General features: G+C 38.9%; 1 protein-coding gene across 1 annotated transcript in view; it reads right to left on the reverse strand.

Annotated features, from left to right (window-relative positions):
• SPON1 (spondin 1) overlaps window positions 1-22,835 on the reverse strand; it is a 195,920-nt gene extending 173,085 nt beyond the window's left edge. Inside the window, exon 1 of the mRNA XM_031553354.1 lies at window positions 22,757-22,835. Within this exon, the coding sequence (XP_031409214.1) occupies window positions 22,757-22,835 (79 nt within the window). The remainder of the gene's footprint in view (window positions 1-22,756) is intronic.
• Window positions 22,836-24,152: the final 1,317 nt, after the last annotated feature.

Below are 24,152 nucleotides of genomic sequence, written 5' to 3' on the forward strand. Positions count from 1 at the left end.
GCAGCGGCGGAGCTCGGCGGCACCCGAATGCCTCAGGCAGCCCGGGGGGCAAAAACCCAGCCGACCTCAGCCCCTGCTCGCTGCCGAGGCGGGGCGCTGGGTCCGAACCGCACATCGGTGCGGCTCTCAAAGAAGTGCAGCAAATAGCGAGCGGCTCGGAGCCGCGCCTGGGCTGCTGGTTGTAACCACTGGGGTTCTACACTGACCTTTCCCAGTTGTTCAGCAACGAACTAGCGTTGCTTTGCCGGATAAAGGTGCTCTCCGTTGGGCTCTATAAGCATGCTGAACATTCCACTTTCTGAAAGACTGCTTTCTGAGTGCTTCAGTACTGCAAGCCTGTCCTCACTACAGTAAAAAGACAGAAAATTGTCTTTACGTTATGTATTTATCAAGTACGTGAACTAGCACAGCCTCAAAATACACGTACAACACACTTCATGGTAAGAACTTGTCTCATCCAGCTCTTTAACAAATGCACAACTATCAGTAGTGCCCACCTTTCCCTTCACTGCTCCCCTCCCCTGGTTATGCATGGTTGTTTGTTGCACCCATCCAAAGACCCACGTTCATTTCGATAATTAAATGAGTGACTACAGCTCAACAACGTCATGGACTCCTGGGTATCATCTGACTGCTATGCTCAGCTCATTCATTTCATGAGAACAAGGTTCACTTTTTCCAGGTTCCTCAATCAACTTGTCACTGAAGAAAAACAAACCAATACACAACTGAAAATGACAGCTATAACCACACTGGCACAAGACACCTGCGAATTTGCTTCGTTCTCTGTACTTGACTTCTCATTTCTTTTGCTAAGATTGATTGAAAAGCAATTACCTGAGTGAAGCATTCACAGCAGGAACTGCAGGTACCTCTGCAGAACCTACCCTTGTTCTGAGCCACAGTTCTGGTTTTAACTGAAAGCTGTTCAGAGGACTTCAAGTCCTCTTCACAGCTTTTTTTTTGCTTTTACACTGTATCAAGCTCAAAGTTAACTAATTCAGCTGCATCTATTAACTCCTTCATACATCCTACATCTATTACTTTTTTCCTCCTTGAATTGGCCTGTTTCTTCTAGCTTCTCTCTTTTGTCCAAAAGCTAAAGTGTTGGAATGTTTCCTGGGAAGGTACAATGCAGTGTGTCTTGTTAAAAGTAAATGCTTCCACTTAGCAACTGATACAGATGAATTAACTTGCACTGCCACCAGCCATGAAATGAGTTATTTGTTGTAGGGATGTTTTAGAATACGGGCAGTATCATTAAGCACAAGCATCCTCGGTGTTTTCTATTTGTTCTACTAATTGGTGCGTGCCTAAAGCATCCAGCATGATGCATCAGTCAAAGATGCGTGCAAACGGATGGATGAATCCAACTACCCATGGCAAATTTCACAGAGAAAGAAAGCATCTGCTTTTCTTTGTCTCCTTTCTGGGACAGAGTTGCTGCCCATGACTTAGGCACAAGTCATTACTGGGGTAATACTGCATTTGATGGAGCTGTTATGGTTGGAGAAAACATTCCCTGCCTCCACTCCCCCACTGCTTCTGCAACTGAGCTTTCCCAGCAAGCAGAAACATTTCAGAAGATCTGCAGACTTCCTTTTTGCTTTTTCTGATAAGGAGACAAGGAGCTCACTTTAAGGTGAGATTTTAGAGGATTCCACTAACTACTGCAGAATATCTTTGCACTGCCTGGAAGATATTGAAGGTGGTGTTTTTGCCATTTTCCTTCCTCTCCCTCGTTCTGCTTCTCCGATTTCAAATAGATACTTGAAGTTTAAGGAATTACCTACTAAGGCCTAATACTCATTGTGCAACACTTGACTTTGAAGTCCAGGCTCCTCAAAGTAAAACAACCCTAGTAAATTTTTAGAGCCCTTACAAGTATCAGGTCAGAGAGGAGAGGCCACCAAAACCAGCTAAGAAACACGAAGGCGACAGATGCCTGAAATCTCCTGCTCAGCTCTGTGGTAGCCTTACTGGGATAGAAGATTCATGTATCTATACTGATACCAACAGAGGATTAAATCATTCAAATACTGGCAAGAAGGATGCCTACTCTTTTACACAGGAGTCAATAACTGTAGTGCTCAATTAAGGAATCAGAAGTTTCAATTCTGTGTGTGGTCTGCAGGTGTTCAAAGCCTCATTTCTAACCAGTCAAGCTTCTCCCCACAGAACTGTAAGCCTTCTTGAAGCAGCCTTAACCCATTCTAGAAATGTAACATTTCTAAATTTGAACCCAAGATGAAATGAACGGTCAGGGAGAAGAGAAACTAAGCGTGTCCTATCAATTGAGAAGAATTTTCAAGAGATTGAGCTACAGGGTGCCTTTCCTTCCTCTGTAAGTATTAATTGTTCAGAGATCAATTAGTTGTTTAGCATTCAGGTGTCCAACTAACGCTGGAAGCTCGCAGCAAGTGCATTCTGACTGCTGCTACCAAAACGTAGGGGAGACAATCACTGGTCTCCAGAAAATCTTTTAGCTCACGAGAGAAATGTTTAGTTACTCCTTACCATCGAGACAGAGGATGCTGCTGTTCAGGGAAAGGATGAGCATGTTGGATGACCAGCAAGTAAGGCTGCGGAACAACCTGCAGGTGACTAGGAAAGGAAGCAGGGAATTGGAGGATTGCACAATGTTCCTGTCCCATTTTTAGGCCTTCATGTTTTACCATAGAGCTAGCTAATAGTCCAATTTGCATTTCTACCACCTCCTCCACCAGCAGTCACATTCTATTTTTCTTAAACAAAATGTTTTTCTATTAGTACAGACGGAAGAAAAATTGCATCGCTACTAGAACTCCCCTCCGTGTGCAGCTAGAATAGAGTTTTTCCAAAACCGATTGGTCTGTGCTGCATTTGAAGCCCATTTAGATCTGGAGAAATCTGCTGCCCTATTAGACAAAGAAAATGGCTTTGGAGACACTTGTGATGATTTCTTACAGCTCTGTGGCACTGTTCTCAACTTCCCTTCTCCTTGGAATCCAAGAAGCGAAGGGTAATGACAGCAAATGTTTGCAGAGGTCTGTTCACCATTTATACTACTGTCAGTCAATACAATGCCTCTCCAATATTTAACTTCCCAGCAGCTCAATTACATTTGCCTGTTTAGTCGTGCATATCAGCAGCATATTTTTACACCGACAATACAGGGAGTATTCATTTCTAATACATTTCATAGAAATCTTTGCTTCCTGACACAATGAGAATAGCATCTTAAGTATTACTACAGAAACACTGCTATGCTTAGAGAAGCAGGGACACAGAAAGAGAAAAGCAGTTGGGGCTCCTTTTGGGTTCAACTGGGGCAAAAACTGAACTAATCTGGAGAAATTTGCCTTTAAAATTGCACAGAGACTGCAAAAGAGCTAGTAAAGTCTTGCCTGCACCCTTGGTTACACAGGCAGAACAGGATTAAAATCAAAGCTGCTTTTGAATGGATCTTGCAAGATTTAATGTTGACAGAAACTCTTCCTCTGTACACTGGCTATTTTGGGGAGCTATGTTACAGAACGACCATGGCTGCTTGCAATGTTTTAACTCAGAATTCATTCCAATACCAGACAGTAAACACGTTCTTAAATCTCTTTCTTTTTCCCCACACAATGAGTTTCAAGAGCTATCTTGGGAATCCTAGAAAACTCCCAAGGGTAAATTAAATAGAGACAGGTTCTGCAAACCTAATGTGAAGCTTCAATTACACTGAGCAAGTTTATTGCTGCAAACATGGAGCACCAGCAGTTCCTAGACCGCGTCTCCTCCAGACGCAGCTTACGGCCACCCTCAGCTATCACCGCCTTCAGGATCCTAGTGCTCGGGGTCCCCCAGTTCCCACAGAGGGGCAGAACGTGGTCCTGTGGTCCTCCACACTATTACCAGAGCCCCTCGGCAGCTCAACACCCCTGCGTTCACCTTGGCAACAGCCACCACTTGAAAACCAACCAACCAACCAGACTTATCTACACTCTTTCCAAATTAAATCACACAACAATAAAGCTGCAAAAGCTTGTGTTAAGTTACAGCCTCAGTCTCAATCCCAACTTCAGCATCTTGAGAGTTTATTCAGCCCCTTCTGACTAATGTAACACACTTGTTCTCAGCATCTCCAACTAAAATACCAATGAAAAAGCAATCAAACGATTCAGCTTCTCATCTGCTCCACACTTGAAAGGTTATCCAGTGGCTTCTTATCACCACATTTTAATTCTTTAACTGCTCAACCTCTGTGGGCTAGCTGTTGCTTTTCACTCCACATTCTTCTTCCCCTAAGGCACCTGATAAACCTCCCACTTCTGCACTAGTTCAAACTGAAATTTCTAAGGAGCTCTCAGCATGGCTAGGATAACAATTCAAGTCAAGTGTTAATGTAAAGTCAATACTGCATGGATAGAAAACAGGCATTTCTCAGGAAGAACATTAAAGACAACAGGCTGGAGAAAAAAATGACTGGCTTGTGTCTGAACAAATCGCATACAAAAACACTCTAACAGTACATATGTCTAATATTTATTCAAACAATCTTTTTTTTTTTTTGTAAGAAGGATTTTTATAATGATTCATTAAGCGATTAAAGCCTCAACTATGGTAAGAGTAGGACTTAATTACGTAAGTACTTAGAGATGTGTTAAGGCAACGCTCCTTGTAAAGTAACACATTCTGGGAATACAAAAGACCAAAACCAAAAACCATATTTTTATCAAAGACACACAGAAAAGATAGAGGGAGGACAAACTTCTGTGGAGCTTATGGTTAAGCATCAAGACAGTAGATGACACAATAAAAATAAAAAAGAAACAAGGTGATTCCACCAATTAGCTTATATTCATTTGCAGACCGGCACTGTAATTCAAGCACACTGGTTTGTTTGCAAAATAGCATCATCTTCCAAGGAATGCATTTTACAACTAACTCCTGTTACTTGATCATTTTGTCTACAGTCTCCTGTTGGACTTACTAACACTTGCTTCTGAAGAAAATATTTAACTGTAACTTGTTAGACCCATGCACCTCTCTCATCTATCACCGAATGGCAAGTTTGTTGGAACCTCCAACTGTCAGCAGCAGCACTGCTGCAGTTTACAGACCATTGTTACTTCCACTTCATAACCCATCCTCCCTGGGAATCCAGACCAGCCACTTCAATTAGCACAGAGTTAAAGGCAGAATGGTTACAATTAATTCTTAAGGTGGTCTTTCTGTTTTTGTTGTTCAGATGATGACAGTAACAAAGACAGAGGACATTGACTCTAGTAGTATTAGAAAGCATTTTTCAAAGCAGTTTTTCCATCACTGATGGATTTTTCAGAAAGCTTTCTTTCCATCCATTTCACCAGGTCATGATTATGTCAAGCACTACTAGATATTCCTGCAGGTCACAGATCTGAAGAACAGATAGTGGCCATCCACACGATCCCTGCAGAGAGAGTCTGCACTGGGGGGGAATCAGAAGCAACACTTTTTCAAAACAGTTACTTAAATCTCAGATTTCTAATTCAAGTGGTAAAGGAGCTTTGGGAGATCTCTCACAGATTTACAGATCCATTCATTTTCCATATCAAAGGAAGCTTTACTGAAGTTTAGACGGGAACCTAAACTGCCTGACACCAAGCAAAATGATACACAACAAAATTTCAAGTCCTTAAAAAACAAAATAAAACCATCTTTCAAAGCTAAATACAATTCCAAGAGATTCGTTAGCTGCACTTTCAGTAAACCATCTTTGTGAAGAAAGGTGATAGGATTGGATTTGTGAGGTCAAGAGAAAGTTAAAGAGAGGCAGCAAAAAGACAAAAACAAGGTGAAAAGTTGGTGGAAAAGTGATTTTATTGCCTACAGTATAAATAGAAGTTAGTGTAGGAAAGGAATACCAAAGTGTGCTATAAACCAATGTCTCTACTGAGCTACGGGGTTGTATTTTTTTACCGCCTCACAGACTGCTACATCTAGGTTTGCAGGCTTTACTTTAGAAATTATTTTGCAAGTTTACCTTGATAATAAAAGCAGAGATGCTAGAGACAGCGAGATTGTTTTTTGAGGAGTGCCAGAAATGGTAGCTGGGTATTCTGTCCTTTATGGACTTCCCCAAAGAACTCTGGTGCGCAGAGCGCAGGTCACTTTGAGAGCCAGGCCATTAATAGCCATGAGCACATTCACAGCTCCAACAGCCAACAATTAGTATTTCAGAATCGTGTCTTTCAGCTGAAGCCCAATGCTCTTCCGATTTCAGCTCCGGAAGCTGTAATACTTCTAGATGACTCAGAAGAATTGCAAGAAATTCCTGAAGTTGAAATACAACAGCAACTCTAACCCCAGCTCAAAAAGCCTACTATTAAATGCATTTGTGAAATCTGCATCTCCTCCCTCTCTCTCGCTCACATCAGCAAAGTAGAAAGGATTTCTTCGACTATCTGATGTACTGCCTTCTTACACTCAAAGAATATTCAGAAATTCCTTATTTAGTGCCAATCCCCTTCTAAGTCATTTTGATTTGTAGCTTGTGCTGCCATATATAAAAATCAAGGATAGCTAAGTGTCCAAAATATTAGTTTCATATTGATATTTTAAAATGTTTTTGCTGTTAATAAAATGTAATTAATGTACATGTAATTACAAAAATGTAATTAAGTGTACATTATTTGATATGGCTAAAAACTACTTGTGGTATTGACTGCAAGATAATAGAGGATTTTATATTATGTTTAATTTCCCCGTAGTCATACAGGGAAAAATGTGAAGGTTTTTGAAACAGCTACAAAAAAAAAAAAGAGGTAGTACTTGCATTTTGTTGGTTTTTCCGCCCCCGCTAATTAGATAAAATTTTCTGATGTATATCCCGGTCCAAGCTGTAACCATGTACCGAAAAAATGGAGAGTTACCGTAGTCTAGATAATTACAGCAGTTATTTATATCCATTAATTTTGTCTTAGTCATCTGATGAAGCACCATATTAAACACTCCTGTACTAAGGCAGCAATATGAAGAAAGAAACTTGATTATCTACACAGATGCCACTCATAAGACAGAAATTGCACAGTGTAGATAGCACCCAGTCTGGAGATCGGGCACCCAGTGTGGAGATTGGACAGACACTGAGAAATTCATTAATTTACTCAAATTTCCTTATAACCACCCTCATGATAAACACAGTTAACCTGCCTTTCATCCTCTTAACACTGATATATTTCTTTCGGCAAGGAGAAAGAACTTGAGTGGATACTTTAAGCACTGCAAGGAGAAATAGCAGAATGCACGATAAAGGCAATAGTGATGGTAAGCAACAAATAATACAGGAAGGAGTTTCGTGATCACCTTCAGGAATCTAGAGGCATACAAAACACATGAAAAGCAGCTTTGATGACTGTAACACATAAGCTGCACAAGTCAAAAGAACACCAAAAGGTATCGAGAGGATATGGAGGTACAGGAAATAGCATACCTTTGGAAAAGTTCCATCTCTGAGAAGAAAACTCAGAACATGACTGATTAAGCTTTTGTATTGGTTATGCACTCAAGAACCTCAGGAATACTTGAAGAAATCAGTCTCATTTCTTTGAAACCAAAAACACCGCAGAACGTAAATAACACTAAGGCGGAACCTGATGAGCTGCGCCAGAAGGTCATATACCTGTTTTCTGGTGAGATCTACTTTATCCTTCAGTTCCTTGCAACTTTAGGCAACAAAGCAACAGATTTGTTCGGTGTATTTTTTTTTTGTCTGATACAGCTCAAAAAACATAAGATCACTGAAATAAGTATCAGAAGCCAAAAACATTCCCCAATATTTTGAAGGAAAAAAAAGAGTACCACACAATTTCTATCTACCTGAGCTGAAGCATATTTCTTCTTAATCCAATTTTTTCTTTTTCAACTTAATCCATAACAGAGACAAAATGAATTTGAGAAGCTTTAGTTCACATTGATGAACAGCTCCCTTGAAATATAGCAGTTCAGTTGGAAGGGCCCATCAGAAATGACCAAATCCATCTGCCTGACCACATCAGGCTACCCACGGGGAGGACGCACCAGTGTAAAATCTAGAGCTCAAACTATGTCATTTTCCCATCTGCCTATGTTGCATTTAATGCTCCACAAAAAACGGTCTGACCTCTTAGCTGCTGCCATAGAAAGAAAAAGAAATGCATTCTAGGAATGAACAAAGTCTGTTTGGTTTGCTTTTTAGTCATGCCAAGAGCATTTTACGAGTGTGCAACTGTAGGACAAAAGACTTCACATCAACTTCAGAGAGATTGTTAAACACAACATTGAAAAACATAGAAAACAAGTCTGAAAGGATCGTCAGAATGTACCAAGGCACAATCCCCATTTTCAAAACCATTCTTGACCAAATCATATCCTTACAAGCAAAAAACATCTAATTTATCAGAAATAGTTACTGTTTTGTCTGAATATTTGATTTCCATCGCGCCCATCTGACTCTCCTTCAGTTGCACTGCAGCCTTGCTGGTTACTCTCCACCTTACACACTTTTTCCATGCTCCACGCATCCTTGCAACCTTCTTACTTTATATCAAAATAAGTTAGGGAACTGATAACACCAATCTCTTGGTGTAATTTATACACAACTACTGTGCCTGCAAACCCTCCTGTGCTCATCTACAAAAGCATAAGTTTTATAATAACATCTAGAATGACCAAGTAATTAACGGGTATTCTTGAAGAATGAAATGTTGACTCACAGAATCTCCAGCTGATAAAAAGGGCAGAAAGCAGTAGTTTATGTAAGTCACTACACAGCAAAGAACTGTAAAACAGATAAATGCTTATGTTGAGATTACCTTATATCTTTCTAGCACAGGAAAAGAAAGTGTAAAAGATCTCCAATAGAATCTGTGCAATACAAGGCTTTACACTAACATCGTAAAATAAACATTTGACCTAGCACAGGCATTTAGAATACGTACAGCCTTCTCAATGACATCTTCAAGAACTGAACCATGATGATCAGAAAGAAAAGCAAGGAAAAAAGTGCAGTCAATACTGTCCAATTTTTAAACACCTGTTGTGAACACTAATAAATTTGTCTCTAAAGAGTTCAACACCTTTAGAGAGCAGATAAAACAAAAGAAAAGTTCTAACAAGACCTTCATTTACAGTTCACCAAGTTGTTTTTTTTTAGTTTAAGAAGTTAGATTCAGAGTACTGAATATTATTATGAAGGCTGGATGTGTAAGTAGTGTGTGGAGATTAATCAGATTGCCTCAAGTGCTATAGAAGAACATCACAAGATAGCCAAATAACCCAAACTACAAGAGAATAAATCCTGCCTGAGATGGAGCAGGTTTCAGCCTGAGCAATATGCCATTTTATGAGGACAGCCAGCAAAAACTACTGCTCCCCTGTATCCAACCCTCGCAGAGCACTTGGTAGGCAGCTCCAAACATCCCTAGCACGCTGTCCAACAACTTCGGCTCTAAAACACCACTCCTGAAGCCACGATGCTGGAGGAGATCCTTCCTCTTAACACTCAGCAACCCACTCCCCAAGTGAAGCAGGAGGATGAGGGTAAAAGCCTCGCCAGGAGGCCTTTCCCTCTTTTTATGTGCCTGTTTTATTTTGGCTTTCCCAAAATAATTGATGCCAGCATTTCTAGAAAGCTGATCGAACTGGCAGAAGAAAACAACTAAGGCGGAAGAAAACAACTAAGGCTTTCTCCAATACAATGACAACAACGAGCAAACCAAATATCCTCAAACAACGTAATTAAGACTGATGTATCAGGAATCACTTTTCCTGCAGCTAAGTGCAATATTCCCTCCCTAAATACATGGTATTTTCAAGTAACACGATTCCCCCAGGGGCTGGTTTTCCTTTCCACGTTCTGTGTACAGGCATACAACAACATCAGGCAATTCTTGGTCATGCCACATGAAAACCAGTTTCCGTCCTGCAAGAATCTCCCTTATATTCAGTTGTCCCACATAGGATCTATCATTCTAACACATCATATACTACTCACATAAACATGGTATATTGTAATAGGATTCTCTATACACGCTTTTATTAGTAAAGTGCTGAAAACCATGTAAATGCAGGTGTGCATATATGCACATCAACATAAACACCTCTACATAAAGTACATGCAAGGCTGGAACAAAGCACCGTCACAGTTTTAAGAATTACAGTATACAACAGACTTCCCACACGCTCCGCTGAAACAAATCTGTCTGAATATTTTCAGAATAACAGCAGTAACACTAAAAAATAGCAGGCCTTCTGATCTGAGTTTTGTGGAAATTCTTAGTAGAACAAACTTAATTGAAATGGGACTGAAGCGGTTATTGTAGGCTGCACTTCAAAGTCTTTATAATTGTTACTGATCTGACCCAAACCTATGAGTCATGTCAATTAATATTTAGACATTGTAAAGCAATATATTCCCAAATTATTTGAATTAAGGCCTCAAAAATCTTGACTTTTTATTACACTTGAAGGTTCAATGATCTGTGATATCATAGGGAGTAAGTACATCTACAGAATTTTTTTGCTCTTAAGCAAAGCGCATGAAAAAAATTAGTTTTCACACTGCGGTTTGTCTTTTAACAGTGTATGGATGTACTTAAATGCATCTCTACATCTATTTTGATGTCCACTGGGATGTGTGAGCTATCATAAGAACCACTATTATCTTTTAATTCTTATCTATATTATTAATGACTTGAGAGTTCAATCTAGAAGCTGTAAAGTTTTAGTGTGTTGCAGTAAGGTAGTGTTTATGTCCTTTCACTTCGATCATACAGCATTTTGCCAGTTAACTTCCACTTTGATCCCATTTATGAAAAATTAGTCACAACACAACTATTGACAAATACATTATTTATGACTGTGATTAAATTGCTGCAGCAATCATATGAAACCTTGAAAACATCTGCTCAAAGTTTTATGGCCTACCCAGTGTATCTTTGCTGTAGAAGTGTTAAGATATATAATGATATGGATAGAAATGCTGTTGGTGGCTTTACACCAACTAAATCCCAACCAGCTTAATGCTACGTTACTGCTTTCTACTGCTAGATAAAGAAAAAATACATACTTATTTGAAAACATAAGCTTTAGACAGGCAAGAAAGTATTTAAAAATGATGCAACACTCAAAAGAATTTTTTTTTTCGCTTATCCTCAAAGATGATTTTAAATTTGAAGGTTTTTTGTAGATGCATGTACATAAGTGATGGCACCAAATGTGCTCAAATCACCAACTACCAAAATGGCACGCTTCAAATAAATGGCCATAACCTGATTTCAGATAAATTATGGGAAAATAATCCTCTGTAATGACTGTTACCTTTCTTCCTCTGAAGAATTTTTTCTTTTAAAGTACTTTGACATTTCAAAGAATAGGCCTTGCCATAAATGTAGTCTATCCACAGAAAATCCCCAGCAGAGTACAAAGATCCCGAGCTGAAAAACAAATAATTTTCTGAAGCAAAAGCTAACCCCTACCTCCTGTAAAAGGTCATCTATCTGCAGAGCATTTGGGGATTTCAAAACGTTCCCAGACTTAGCTTTCCAGGAACTCAGATCTACCTTCCTCCAGTTTGAGGTAAAGGGCCATTGTGATGCCGAGCATGAAAATTCAATAGCCGCCTATGAACTTCATCAAACATAATAGGACGTAAAGAGAGATAGACAAAATGACCTGTGATTTATTTGATTGGGTGTTTTTTACCCAAATTGAAAGTACAACAACAGCCCTTATGCATTCTCCCATGGTAACAGGAAAGATGCCGTATTATCAAAGCAGAAATGCACGGGATAAATCTGAATAACATTTGATGATGAGGGATGACAGTTCTGAAAAAATGATTGCTGATCATTTACAAGATTTCTAGAAAATAAACAACTCACGAAGCATTTTGTAAAGTCAATTCTCATATTGTAAGGGACAGAGACAAAGCACGTCAGCTAGAAATGCTTTTCTATAGGTGAATTAGATATAAAAAACAGCTTGGAGTAGAAACACTTCATAATACCTCTTTGCTGTACTGATTGCAGGAATTTCTGATCATGCGCATGTCCTCACAACTTAGTTAATTTACGCAATGTACAAAGGCACATAAATGCTTAGAAATTAGGATGCTGAACCAGCACTATTGAAACATAACGAGGAAAAGAAAAATGGAGCTTTTTTTTTATACAGAATCAACCACCACAAATTAACTTCTCAGTTTCTAGAGGAACTGTTGATCAACAAAGTACCAGCATCTGTGCACTTGGATTTTGTAGCAGTAAGCCAACTGGGGTTCAAAAATAGCTCTTAAGATCCCTTCAGAAAGGGTTACAGTTCCTGAAGGCTTAATAACAGATGTGATTTAGGGAAGTAGAACCTAAAAAGCAGCAAAGTGAATTCATATGAGGGCTGTCCAAGGTGGCATATGTGGGAAGAGTACCAGGATAAAAAACTGAGTACCTGAAGGTGAGAATACATCAGTAGGATCTAATGAAACAAGAACTTGGCTTAGCTGGGTTTTGTTCACCTGTTTCATTTTTAAGTCTCATTTCTCATTGTTTGGCTTCACCTGACACAGCTGCTAAGTTCTGCACTCTTACGCCCACATACTTCTAACACCCTTGTGAAAACAAGAGAAATTCAAATCACACCAGTGATTACTACAGCAAACACAGAACATCGGAGGAGCCGATCACGAACGTCTATATGACTGAATTACCAAGAAGCTGGTAAACCTAGCACTGAAAAGTAGCATGATTTTTTATTGTTGTTTCTGCCATTTTCATTTTTTCCTAAAGACAGAAGTAAGTTTTAGACGCATGTTGTGTTGGTAAATTCACACAGCAGTTAACAACGGGTTATTACAGTTAAAATTAACCACCTGGAAATTCAAAACCATCAGAAAATACCATAGAAAAACTAGAAACCCTCATAACAGTCACAAAACATGTTCCCTAAGCCGTAACTTGTTACTACGTGATTCTCTGCTAAAGCCTTGTGCGTGATTGCTGGAGCAAGCTGGTAACACAGAGGTCAAGAGCTCAATAGAACACATTTATAACTGACTTATGAAGGCCTTGCCAAAGGCTAATAAACCTAAGCGAAGACTGAACGAAGAAGGAATCAAGGAACGGTGACTGGAACCAGCGAAACAGTGACTCCCAGAACTGAATATTTAGGGCTGTTTGCAGCACGTGTGCATTTCTGAACATCTCTTTGGCCAATTAAATACAAAATGAAGGAAAACACTGTTATAACAACAGCTTCCTCCAGCAGGACACAGAAGGAACGCAAGATGCTTCAGGAATTAGAGTTACAGTGATAAAAGACTCAGAAGAGCGCAGTGCTTGTGACAGTTAATTTGTGATAACTTTTAGGTCAGGGCGATCTCAGAGCTCTGACAACACACTAAGAATAAAAAAGAATCATCTGTAAAGTTGTGAATAAGAGTGACTTTAGGAGTTCAGCTCTCTGGCTGCAACGTCCCAGGGATAGGAAGCCGAGCAACCAGAGATGGTTCTTAAGGTCTGGGACAGACTTTCTTCATGCACCAGAGAGCATCCCATTCCACTCCTGTTATGTCAAGTCTGATTTCAGGCTTCCCATAACTACTTTAAACATGAAGCTAACTGGCAATGCAAGCAAGGTAAAACACCCCTGTTGTCATGTAACTCATCCTCACAAAGACAGCAGATGTTTGTAAAGCAAAATGTACTGGAAGACATCTTAAGGAATTGTATTTAGAATCAAAGAGCCATCTAAGTAGGAAAAGACCTTTAGGATCATCAAGTCCAACCAGCAGCCAGACGGACAGAGTTCCATCACTAAACCATGTCACTTAATGCCACGAGGAGCACTGAGAGTCTGGGCTTGCGCAGAAATAGAAAATGAGAAATGATCAAGCATTTATATAGAGGAAAGAAAGCACCATCCGCTTTAAGTGTCAGCTATCCTGTTGCCCTGGGTAAAGTTTTCTGGTTCTTAATTACTTGTTGCTTTCCAGGACAACACGTAAAATCTTTGACTTGCAAAGTGATTGCAAACACAGAATTAAGTCTGAATTCAAGTTAACTGAAAACATAGGCCTTGGGAATCAAAATCCAGCAGATATTCCTTCTTTGCTTGTTAAAAGATTGATGTTTCATACATTTTACCATCGTGAATCTTTGTGCTTCAGAAGATAGTTTGTGATACTGACTGCTCCTTAGGCTAATGAAAATCACTTCCTTCTGAGAAGATGAATGCTAAGCAGCAGAAAACAACTGTAGCAGAGCCCATGGGGAAGCAGACCAACCTCCAGACCATCACTCCTTGAATTTTATCAGCATTCCTCTACTTTTTATGCAAATGATTACAATAAGCAGATTGACAATAATAGAAATGTAAGAAGACATCATTAAACTGTGTTCGAGACACCTCAGTTCTGACATAGTTGAAGACATTTCTTAGGAGACCTTCCTCATAATAAGAATTTGTTTCCCTGAACTGCTGCCAGGGAAAGTTCCTCTGGGATTACAGTTGTCTAAAGCAGATGGGAATTAGAGTAATTGGTGCCCAAGAGATTTTTTAATTAACCAATTGTGCTTCTTGATTTTATTTCTTGTCTAGGTGTTTAGACTTCGTTAGGTTTCCTCCATGGTCCCTTCCCACTGAACACATGTTCTGCCAAATGCAGATGAAGCTTTATTTTCACTTGTGACGGTTGGCAAATGCTACATTACATAAACAAGTTACTGAAACTGTTAGTCTTATAGGAGAGAACGTGAAGTGCACACTACATGTTTAACATACACCGAATGTGAAAAAACATGACATGTTTTAGAAACAAAGAATGCAGTGGAATTCTCGTGAGGATGAAATATTTTAGCTCCAAAAGGTATGTACAATACATATTAATAAAGCTATCTTTACTAACCTACAGGATGAAAGTACTGAACATAGCTAGGCAAAGAAGGAATTTCTTCACTTCTGAAATCTCCAGCTGAGGTAACCAGGAAAAAGAATATGTGGGCCCAGAGCTGCTCACCGTTTCAGTCAAAGGGTCTTGCAGGTTCAGAAAAGCAAGACCCATCTTCTCAGTTGTTTGTGTTTTTTTTCTTTAATCTGCCAAAATATATCCTTCAAAAGATGTACATTAGATGATAGCTAAGTAGAAATAATGCTTATGCAGTTGTGAGACAATCTGTACTTACACGACTGCACATTTTAGGTGGTTCCTGGCTTCATTTAATAAAAACGAAAATGATGCTTATCAGTTGAAGGCATAATTTCTTATTTGTCTGTTGTAGTGCTCAAATATGCACATTCTTCATAGGCTCTGTCACTCTACACTCCTATACAATAACAGTGCTAAACACATAAGTTAACTTTGATGCCAAAAATACGCAGCATCTTAAAATCCCAAATCAATCCAACCTACCCATCAGATGCTTATATTTCCAATGTTAAAACATGTCTAGTTATGAGAAACAACACAACGTAACGATGAAAACCTTTATCTTAGAATATCCTGAGTTGGAAGGGACCCATAAGGATCACCCAGTGCAACTCGAGAGCAGATCCTGAAAACATCACAAGTCCAGCAGGAATTAATGTGGAAAGTTTGTATCCAAAAAGGCTGCCACATATTTGCCTTTCAAGCAACCTGTGAGACACACACCCAGTTGTAAGGCACAGAAGCACATTTCCTCAAACCAAAAGAAAATATGTCAAAGAAATACAAGAAGATTAAAAGTAAAAACAAGGCATTTAAGATAGCATATATATTATTATGCTGAGCTTATCAAAGTATTAGAAAAGATATTTCAGTTTCATTAAGTCATATTTCTTTTTAACCTTAAGTACATTTGGGAACTGCTTCCTAACTGGGCAGCTATATATAGCAGCTCCAAACTCAGTTAGCACTTCAAATAAATCTGAGATGTTAAAAACAAAAACTGAAGTGACAACCAATCACACATGCACACAAAAACACCAAGAAATCCACAGCAGTGCTAATAAAAATACTAAAATGGAGCTCTAGATTAAGGAAAAACTGAGACACAGGAACTTCTACTTTTTCTAAAAAGAGCTGGGGGTTAGGTTAAATAACTCCTGCAAGTAAAATGGAAATTGGAGCTTTAGTATGTACCCAGCCACAGCTTTTGACTACATGAGTTTTCTTTAGATATAGCCCAATTCCCAAAGTATTTTCCACTATACAGTTTTTAATCAGTATATATATAAGTGTGTGTGCGTGTATATAAAATCAACAGATTACATCTTGGTTCTGCTGGGTTGACAAGGGTAGAAGCACGACTGAGAAAAAAAAACAAAACCAATAACAGAGAAATCATACCCTACCATTTGGTTTTGAAAACCCAGTGAAGGCAAACTGAATGCCCAGAACCTGTGGTTACACAGCTGCCTCACCAACACCAACGCTCACAAAGGGTTCCTGTCACAGCTGCAATTCTGCTCTGACTTCTGGCACAGAACTGAGATGGAACAGTGATGGCAATGGCATTTCACAAATAGGAGTGAATTTTAAAACTCTTCTACATCTGGAAGAAAATCTTAAACAGAATTGCAGACTCAATTGAGTACATGCCTTAGATTAGGTTCTCCATAAAAATACGGTTGTGTTTATGATTTAATAAATATAGGAGGATATTTCATACGAACTAGTACATACAGATGTCCCAAATAAAAAGCACATGAATTATTCTCGGATACCAGAGCTAAAGCAACCCAGGTCTGGTGAGAGGGACATTAGAGTAATGTCCATTAACTAACACCACACAATGTTTGTTTGGTTGCTTTTGTTTTTCACTCCTTTGAATTTTCATCACACACCCATTTGGTGGTTAAAAGATAAACTTTGCTGAAGTGTTTTGCCCACAAAAGAAATTGCTTTTAAAACAGATATATGTTTGTATGAATATTTGTATATGGATTATAAAGATGTACTGCTAAAAAGACTTGTTAAGCCTTCCAGCAACATTCTATTTCCAGGCAAAATTGCGAACTGGTGAAGATAACACCTTTTCATAACAGCAGCTAAATCTCCACGCTAAGTCCATCATCTTTCTGGAGATTGACATGTCTGTCTATTAGTCACTGGACACAAAATAAGTCTATTTCCAACCCCCCCAAGAAAATACAGGTTTCATAGAACAGTTAGATTTGCATCTCAGCTCCAGAATTCACCTAATTTCAGATGGGCTTTTAATAAGCTGTATGAGATGTAAGCTTTGATTCCTTTCAAACAGAGCAGGGAAGCAAGCAGTTCTGCAAGCCAAAACAGTGCCTTGGGAAACCAGGCTCTGACCATTCCTCATCATATTTTTTTTTTTCTGATCACCAAGCATGTTCTGACAATCATAATCTCCTTCAACAATGAATAACAACTGTATAAGTCAAGATTTAAACTAAATGGCACAAGTAGTCAATTTACAGATAGTCACTACAGGTTTTTTTTGTTTGTTTTTTTGTCTTGTTTTGTTTTTTATACTTTGGTCCAATTCTGTTTGAAAAAGAACTACTGCCCCTGCACAGCAATCTGCTCAACAGAGCAGTGCTGGCAGCGTAGTATCTAAGGGTCTCTGTGCTCAGAGTGAGAGGGCTCTATCAGATTCCGCGTGTAAAAGCTACTAAGAAGCCAGATAACATTACGGAAGGATGCCAAAAGAGATGAGGAGAGAGACAATAAGTAATACTTCTCCAAACCACCTAACTCCTGCAAAATTAACTGCACCGTTTGTGTGAATATGCTTTCATACTTTTTGCTCATGACTGTAATAGCAACAAAATCAACTCCATTCATCGCACAGCACTTAAACATTTACTTCCAATCACAGACAGGAAGCATAAAAATAATCAGGAAAAAAAAACATCACTGAATTTTCAGAATACAGATCAAGCTCTAGACTAGCTCATCCAGCTTCAGAGCCTGCTCTTATAGGGGTTGATAACAATAATTTCAGAGACGCTAACAGCTTTTTCCTTTTTAAGTTATTATCATTGATTGTTCTCCATCTAAAGTAGCCAGAAAGGAAAAGACTGTACATGATTCTGCAGTGCTCATTCCAAGCTTTTAGGTGCTTTGGTTGGCAGAAATTCGTAGCCAGGTCTATCCTGTGCAACACACTAATATCTATCTGGCATTCCACATCAATGATGACTTATTTTTTTTATTTTTATTTTTTTTACAAGTAACTGCCCTGAAAACCAGAAAGAGCATTATAAAAAAATCTGAATAGATCATGGTGTAGTAGGCTATTTGGGTTCAGATAAAACCCAGACCAATACATTAATAATGCTGTAACGCTGAGTAACATTCTTTTGCACTGATTTCCAATTTCTGCTCATAGGACACACTGCCATTGCTTTATACATAGTAAGTTAAATAGACCCTAGTATCACATAAAAAAAGCACTCCAAAGAAAAGTGAAAGACTAATTGAACTATCTCGTCTATTTGAAATAACGCTACCTACGTGATATATATTCACCTTTGCTGTAAAGATGAACTGATACGTTTTATCTATTAAATCCACCAAAGCTACTGTTTGTTTTGCAAAATTGCATTCTCTCAAAACACCATGTCTTTAATTCTTTTTCTTTCTTATTGTGCAGTGCTAAAATACTTCAACACATCACTCCATTTCAAGAGTTGCCCTTGTCCAAAGATTTGCATAGCAGAAGCGTTCTTTCACTGACCTCAAGGAAAGTGAAGCTCAGTTTGTAGAGCCACACAGCTTGGAGAAATGAGATCCTGCGCAAGTGTTGGACAAAGACCAAATTATGGGAATTTGTATTCTGAAGCTTACTAATGTGGACCTATGCTGATCAGGAAGCATAACAAGAGGTTTACTTCAATCCAAGCAAAAAGTGGCCTACTCCTCCTAGACCAATGTTATTTCCCCATATGCATATCAATGAAGTGCACAGGTGTCAGGAATTTAAATAAGTTACATGAAATCCAGTTCACTGGAATAATTACTTTGCTCTTGTTCTGCTTACTGCAAAGCTGTTAATCAAAGTAGTCAAGATTTTTTTTTTTAAATATATCTTATTATTTAGATTTGGATTATGAAGGTATCTGAAATAACACAGCACAAGCACTGCAGTATCCACTCTCAACTACTAACTCATCTTTTAATTAGCAAAAACGAAGAACCTGAACTCCTACAGGAATTTAATGATTCAGTGTGCAGTATGAACTGTCTGCTGGTTTAGCACTTATCTAATTCCTAGTCACAGCATTTAATCAGGAGGCAATTCAATATTTTTGCCCTAATTGTTATATCAAAGCAGTAAGACACAAGGACTGGAAAACAGCTCATTTACATAGCAAAAGCTGGAGGATGGTCTGCTGAGAAGTTTGTTCCATCTCCCAGCGCTTTCAGCAAAGCTTGAAACATGTCTGAATTTACTTAGCACTTTAAGAGGAAAGCATAAGGAGCAAAAGAAACCAAGGAAAATGTTTGGATTTCAACTTCCAGTATTTGGGTTCACAAATAACTTACTCCAGAGACAAAGCACAGCTCCAGATCACAAGCGTTCAAATGTTAGGTTTTGTTTTCAGGCTTCTGAGATAAGAAGCCAAACTCAAATTCAAACCTCAGAATCGTTCCTGAAACACGGAAGCCTAACGCAAAGTAATTTCTGCTTATGAGACGTGAAGGAGAAGGCAGTAGAGTCTCCATCAGTGCTTTTGGGCAAATGTAGCAAAGCATTAACGAGAAATGAATGTGAATGCCTGTCATTTCTAAGAGAGAACAACGGTTCCCTCCCCTACTCCAGAAGTAATCTTTTGCATTAAGGAAACCTTCAGGGATAACTGGAGCTTATGCAGAGTATTGAAAATTCATTAGAACTGATTCAGACATTCAAAGATAAACTGAATACTTCCTTAAGAGTGACCTGGCAGAGTTGGAATTCGGAATTGAGGCACTGGGATAGAAAAGTACTTTTCAAGTATGAAAACAACTTTTACAGAACTGATGCCAGCAAGTTACACACACCCTTTGACACAGAATATTCACTATTTCTATTTCAATTGTAGCACAGAGAGCAAAGGTATCTAGGCATTATCACAGATACCAACGTGTGACCACTTTATTCCTCAGACCCATAGTTCAACTTATGATTGTTTGATCAGAATTGACTTCATCTGTTCTTCATCTGATTTCAGACTTGACTTTTAAAAATAATTCTCTTTTCCAAAGTTGAAGTAGTCCAAACAAGAGAAATCCTATTCCTGTGGAACCTCACCAGGTCCATCAATTCAGACTGGTCACAATACGGAAAGGATTCTCAGATGTTGAGAAGTTTGCTAAATTAGGAAGTGGGGATATTTCTACAACGCTCACGTGTAGAGAGATAGCTGCATCCCACTAATGCAACAATTCATGGAATTCAATGCTTCTAAAGCTAGGCTTTATTTGAGGCCTGACGAACGTATGGCAGAACCTGACACACTCCAGAGGCTCAAGCTTCCTGCGTGACTGAGATAAAGTTATCTATTACAAATAGGGGAAAAGAATCCACCATACAAAAAATATTTGTGATGTAACAACCATTATCCAGTTCCTTGCACTTTGAATTTTTCCCCCTCTGATGCCTTGACACATAGAACCCATGAAATCAGATCATCGAGTAACTCAATGGGAACCATTTCAACAAGTCTGACCATGAAATATTGTAAGTTGAGTTAAAATTCAGGGGTAGCATTTCAAAATAGAATGTTTTTAAAAGGTCAAGTGTATGTTCAAGAATAAAACTGCAAGGCATTAATAGCCTAATGACCTCAAATTCACACTCGTAACTCATTTTGCTTTCAAATCATTTCAATAAACATTTCCTCTTCTGTATCCCAAGCTGCTAATTTATGACACATTTCTCAGGGGCAGATAAAGTAATTTGGATTAAAAAAAAGTTGCCAGAGTAGTACTTTATGACTATAAGCCACATTTGGGAACCTTACTAAGATTTATTGTTAGAAAGAGACAAGATATAAATAGAGTTCCAAACAGAATGTAGCGTTCTGTATGTTTTATAAAAGACCTTTCAGAAGTTCAGAAGACCTGTGACAGACAATAGCAGTTCCAATTAATTTCTAAATGATTTCTGCCCAAATTCCTTTCACTCAGTCCTTGGATTTCAAATATGACGCCTGCATTCTAGATAGACGGGAAAAAGAAACATCTTAGACTTACTACCTAGGAAGGCCTGGAAATCTGTGCTTGTGTTAGTAGAAAATTCAACTCAATCATGGCAGGACTTCTTCCTGCAGCAAGATCTTGTAGCAGTGGACTATAGAACCAAATACTGCAGTGAGAAAACAGTTTAAAGAACAAGTTCTTTTTTAAAAAAATTAAGCAACTAACAACATCAAACGTTACATGAAAAAAAACAAAGCTTTCAGCACAAGATAGCCAGTTCTCACAGGCTATGCAATTCACCCGTATTGACTAACAACAGCTCTGGAACAGACAGCATTTAACCAAATCTGTTCTCCTTCCTGTTTCACTGCCCCATTAAAGCCAAGGAGAATATCCCTGTACAAGACCAGTTTTCCAAAAGCATCTGAACGCCTAATCCCAAAAGAAATAGGCTCCAAAATATTTTTATACAGGCAGGTAGTGACAGGACAAGGGAAAATGGCTTTAAACTGCAAGAGGGTTTAGACTAGATATTAGGATAGATATTAGAAAATCTTTACTGTGGGAGCGGCGAGACACTAGAATAGGTTGCCCAGCGAGGTTGTGGATTCCCCCTCCCTGGAAGGACTCAAGACCAGGTTGATTGGGGCTTTGAGCAGTCTGGTCTAGTGGGAGGTGTCCCTGCCTATAGCAGGGCATTGGAACTAGATGATCTTAAAAGGTCCCTTTCAATCCAAACCATTCTATGATTTATTAGGTTAATAAATACCTCTGCGGAACTAAAACTTCAGTTTCCACCTGCCGTTCTCCTTATTTGTGGAGGCTTTTTACAACAGCTTCAAGCAACATCACTAGCCCAAAGGCTACAAGCAGCATTAACGTATAATTAACATATAGCTATTTACAAGTCCTCACCACCAACTTAATTGGCAGTTAAGTGGCAGAATCAACTTTTCAATTCCTATCAGAATAAAAACAAGGTAAATTCTGAAAATAAGAACAAAAAAAAAAACAAAATAAAGAGAAATTAAACAGTAAGAACCCATAACCAAAACTGTTGTTGCTACTTAGCTAATAAACCAGGGAGGTCTCAATTACATTCACGTGGTTTGAGAAGACATTGCAATTCTTATTCGGTTGGAATCAGTAATGTTGCTTTTTAGTCAGTAGATGGTGCTGCTTCTTTCTAGCCCTCTCCATCACTACGAGCACAGGATTAGGTAGGTACAGCCCTGCACTGTGGAAGGCCTGTGGATGTGGTACTTGTATCTTTCTACGTGGCCAAGCAAGCAGCAGAAAGACAAGCTCTCTTTCTAAATTAGCACAGCTGTTATGAACTTGTTTTCAGCAAATATTTAGTGGAGAATAGGAGAGACAGAGACACAACAGAGAGACACAGACTGATTTTTTGCCTCTGGAAATTCAAGACAAATGCCAAGTGGATGCCATAATGTTTCCTGTCCCTTGCCCACTCTGTTTACATGAAAAAAAAAAAAAGGAATTGCAAAGGTAGAAGAGTTACTCCTCCACTTCGAAGTGAAGTTTGTCACTCTCAAAACCTCCCACCACCAGTCCTTCCTTTCACCAACTCAACACTCAGAGTAGAACAAGAAAACACTGCAGAAAGTGACCGTCACCCACCAACACACCATGTGTTGACATCATCAGTGGCAATGGGATGCGGAAAGGCAGCATCCTTCGCACTGCTGGTGAAACACATCGCTGAGCTGCAGCAAACGCTGGCCCAAGACAACTCAGGTCAGCAGCTCCACGCTGTCTCTTATTCCACCCCGCTTTCAAACACAGCCTTTCTGCCCTCAACACGACTTCAGGAGCTCGTTGTTCCTAAGGAATTCCTGGTTTTCACCTCAAAAGACACGTAGAATTCAGAAAATTTTAAGTAACATAAGCAAAACATTCAAGTACGTAAATGCATTAGTAGTTAATTACTTAGTCTGTACTTGATTTTATGTCTTTTAGCAAATCTGAGTATATTCTAGGTTATTATTTGAGCCCATTCTATTTGCTTAGCTCGACTATGTCAAAACACTTCTTTTGCTACCTTGAAAGGTCCGGGCACGCTCTTACTTCTTTTGATACATTACTACACTTACGCTCTGCAGACATAACAGATCATAAGAACAATCTGATGTTCAAAAAATTACTTGCTTTACTATTGCATATTAGGACTGGTGTGCTGGCCTGGAGCCACACAGGAAAAAGCATAGAGTAAACCAGACAGCTTTGCAATCATTCTGATTTTGATTCATCAGTGAAATCAGACTGGATGTTCTACTGAGTTCAACAGCATGCAACACTTACATGCTTACTCTAAGTTTTCTGTACAGAAGTCTTTGATCTCAGCAAAGACAGGACCCGAAGGGATTTCTTGGTCCTTCTCAAACTGGAAAAAATCTTGAGGTTCACTTCTTGCTTTCTTTTGGTCCTGACTGTCCCAACTGAAATCTGACAGCAAAAGTGGACAACAACAACAAAAGAAGTTCACCAGTAGAACTTATACAACTGCTCTAAAATACAATCATACTAATGATACTACTGTCCCTCATCGGTTTTATTTCACATAGTCTGTAAGAAGAAAGCACCAGCTCAAGTATGGTCAAGGGCTCTTATGAGAGTTCCTGCGTCACAGCCTGAAGTACAAACACAAAGGACCAAAGACTTAAGCAAAATAGAGAAGGAAGCTACAAAAGACAAGGAAAGGTTGTTGCAGAATTTTACTCTACAATCCCATCGACGAGTAAGAGAGAAAAAAGCAGAGTTCTCCTCTCTGAAAAAACAAAAACCTAAATAACTCAGAAAAGTTTGGCTTTTTAATCGCAGTCTTCACAAAGTAATAGCTGTGTCTGAAAGAAAAATAGCTGAAAAAAACTTTGGATCAATCATTCGTATTTTCCTAACACTGACCTTGAAAGTATTTGAGGGATTGTTTTTTCAAGGGGAAAATACACATTTTCCAATATTTACCTGCATGGAAAATGTAGAAATAAACTGCGGGTAGTTTTGTTTTTTGTTTTTT

This window comes from Meleagris gallopavo, chromosome 5 (assembly GCF_000146605.3).
Source record: "Meleagris gallopavo isolate NT-WF06-2002-E0010 breed Aviagen turkey brand Nicholas breeding stock chromosome 5, Turkey_5.1, whole genome shotgun sequence".
Lineage (NCBI taxonomy): Eukaryota > Metazoa > Chordata > Aves > Galliformes > Phasianidae > Meleagris > Meleagris gallopavo.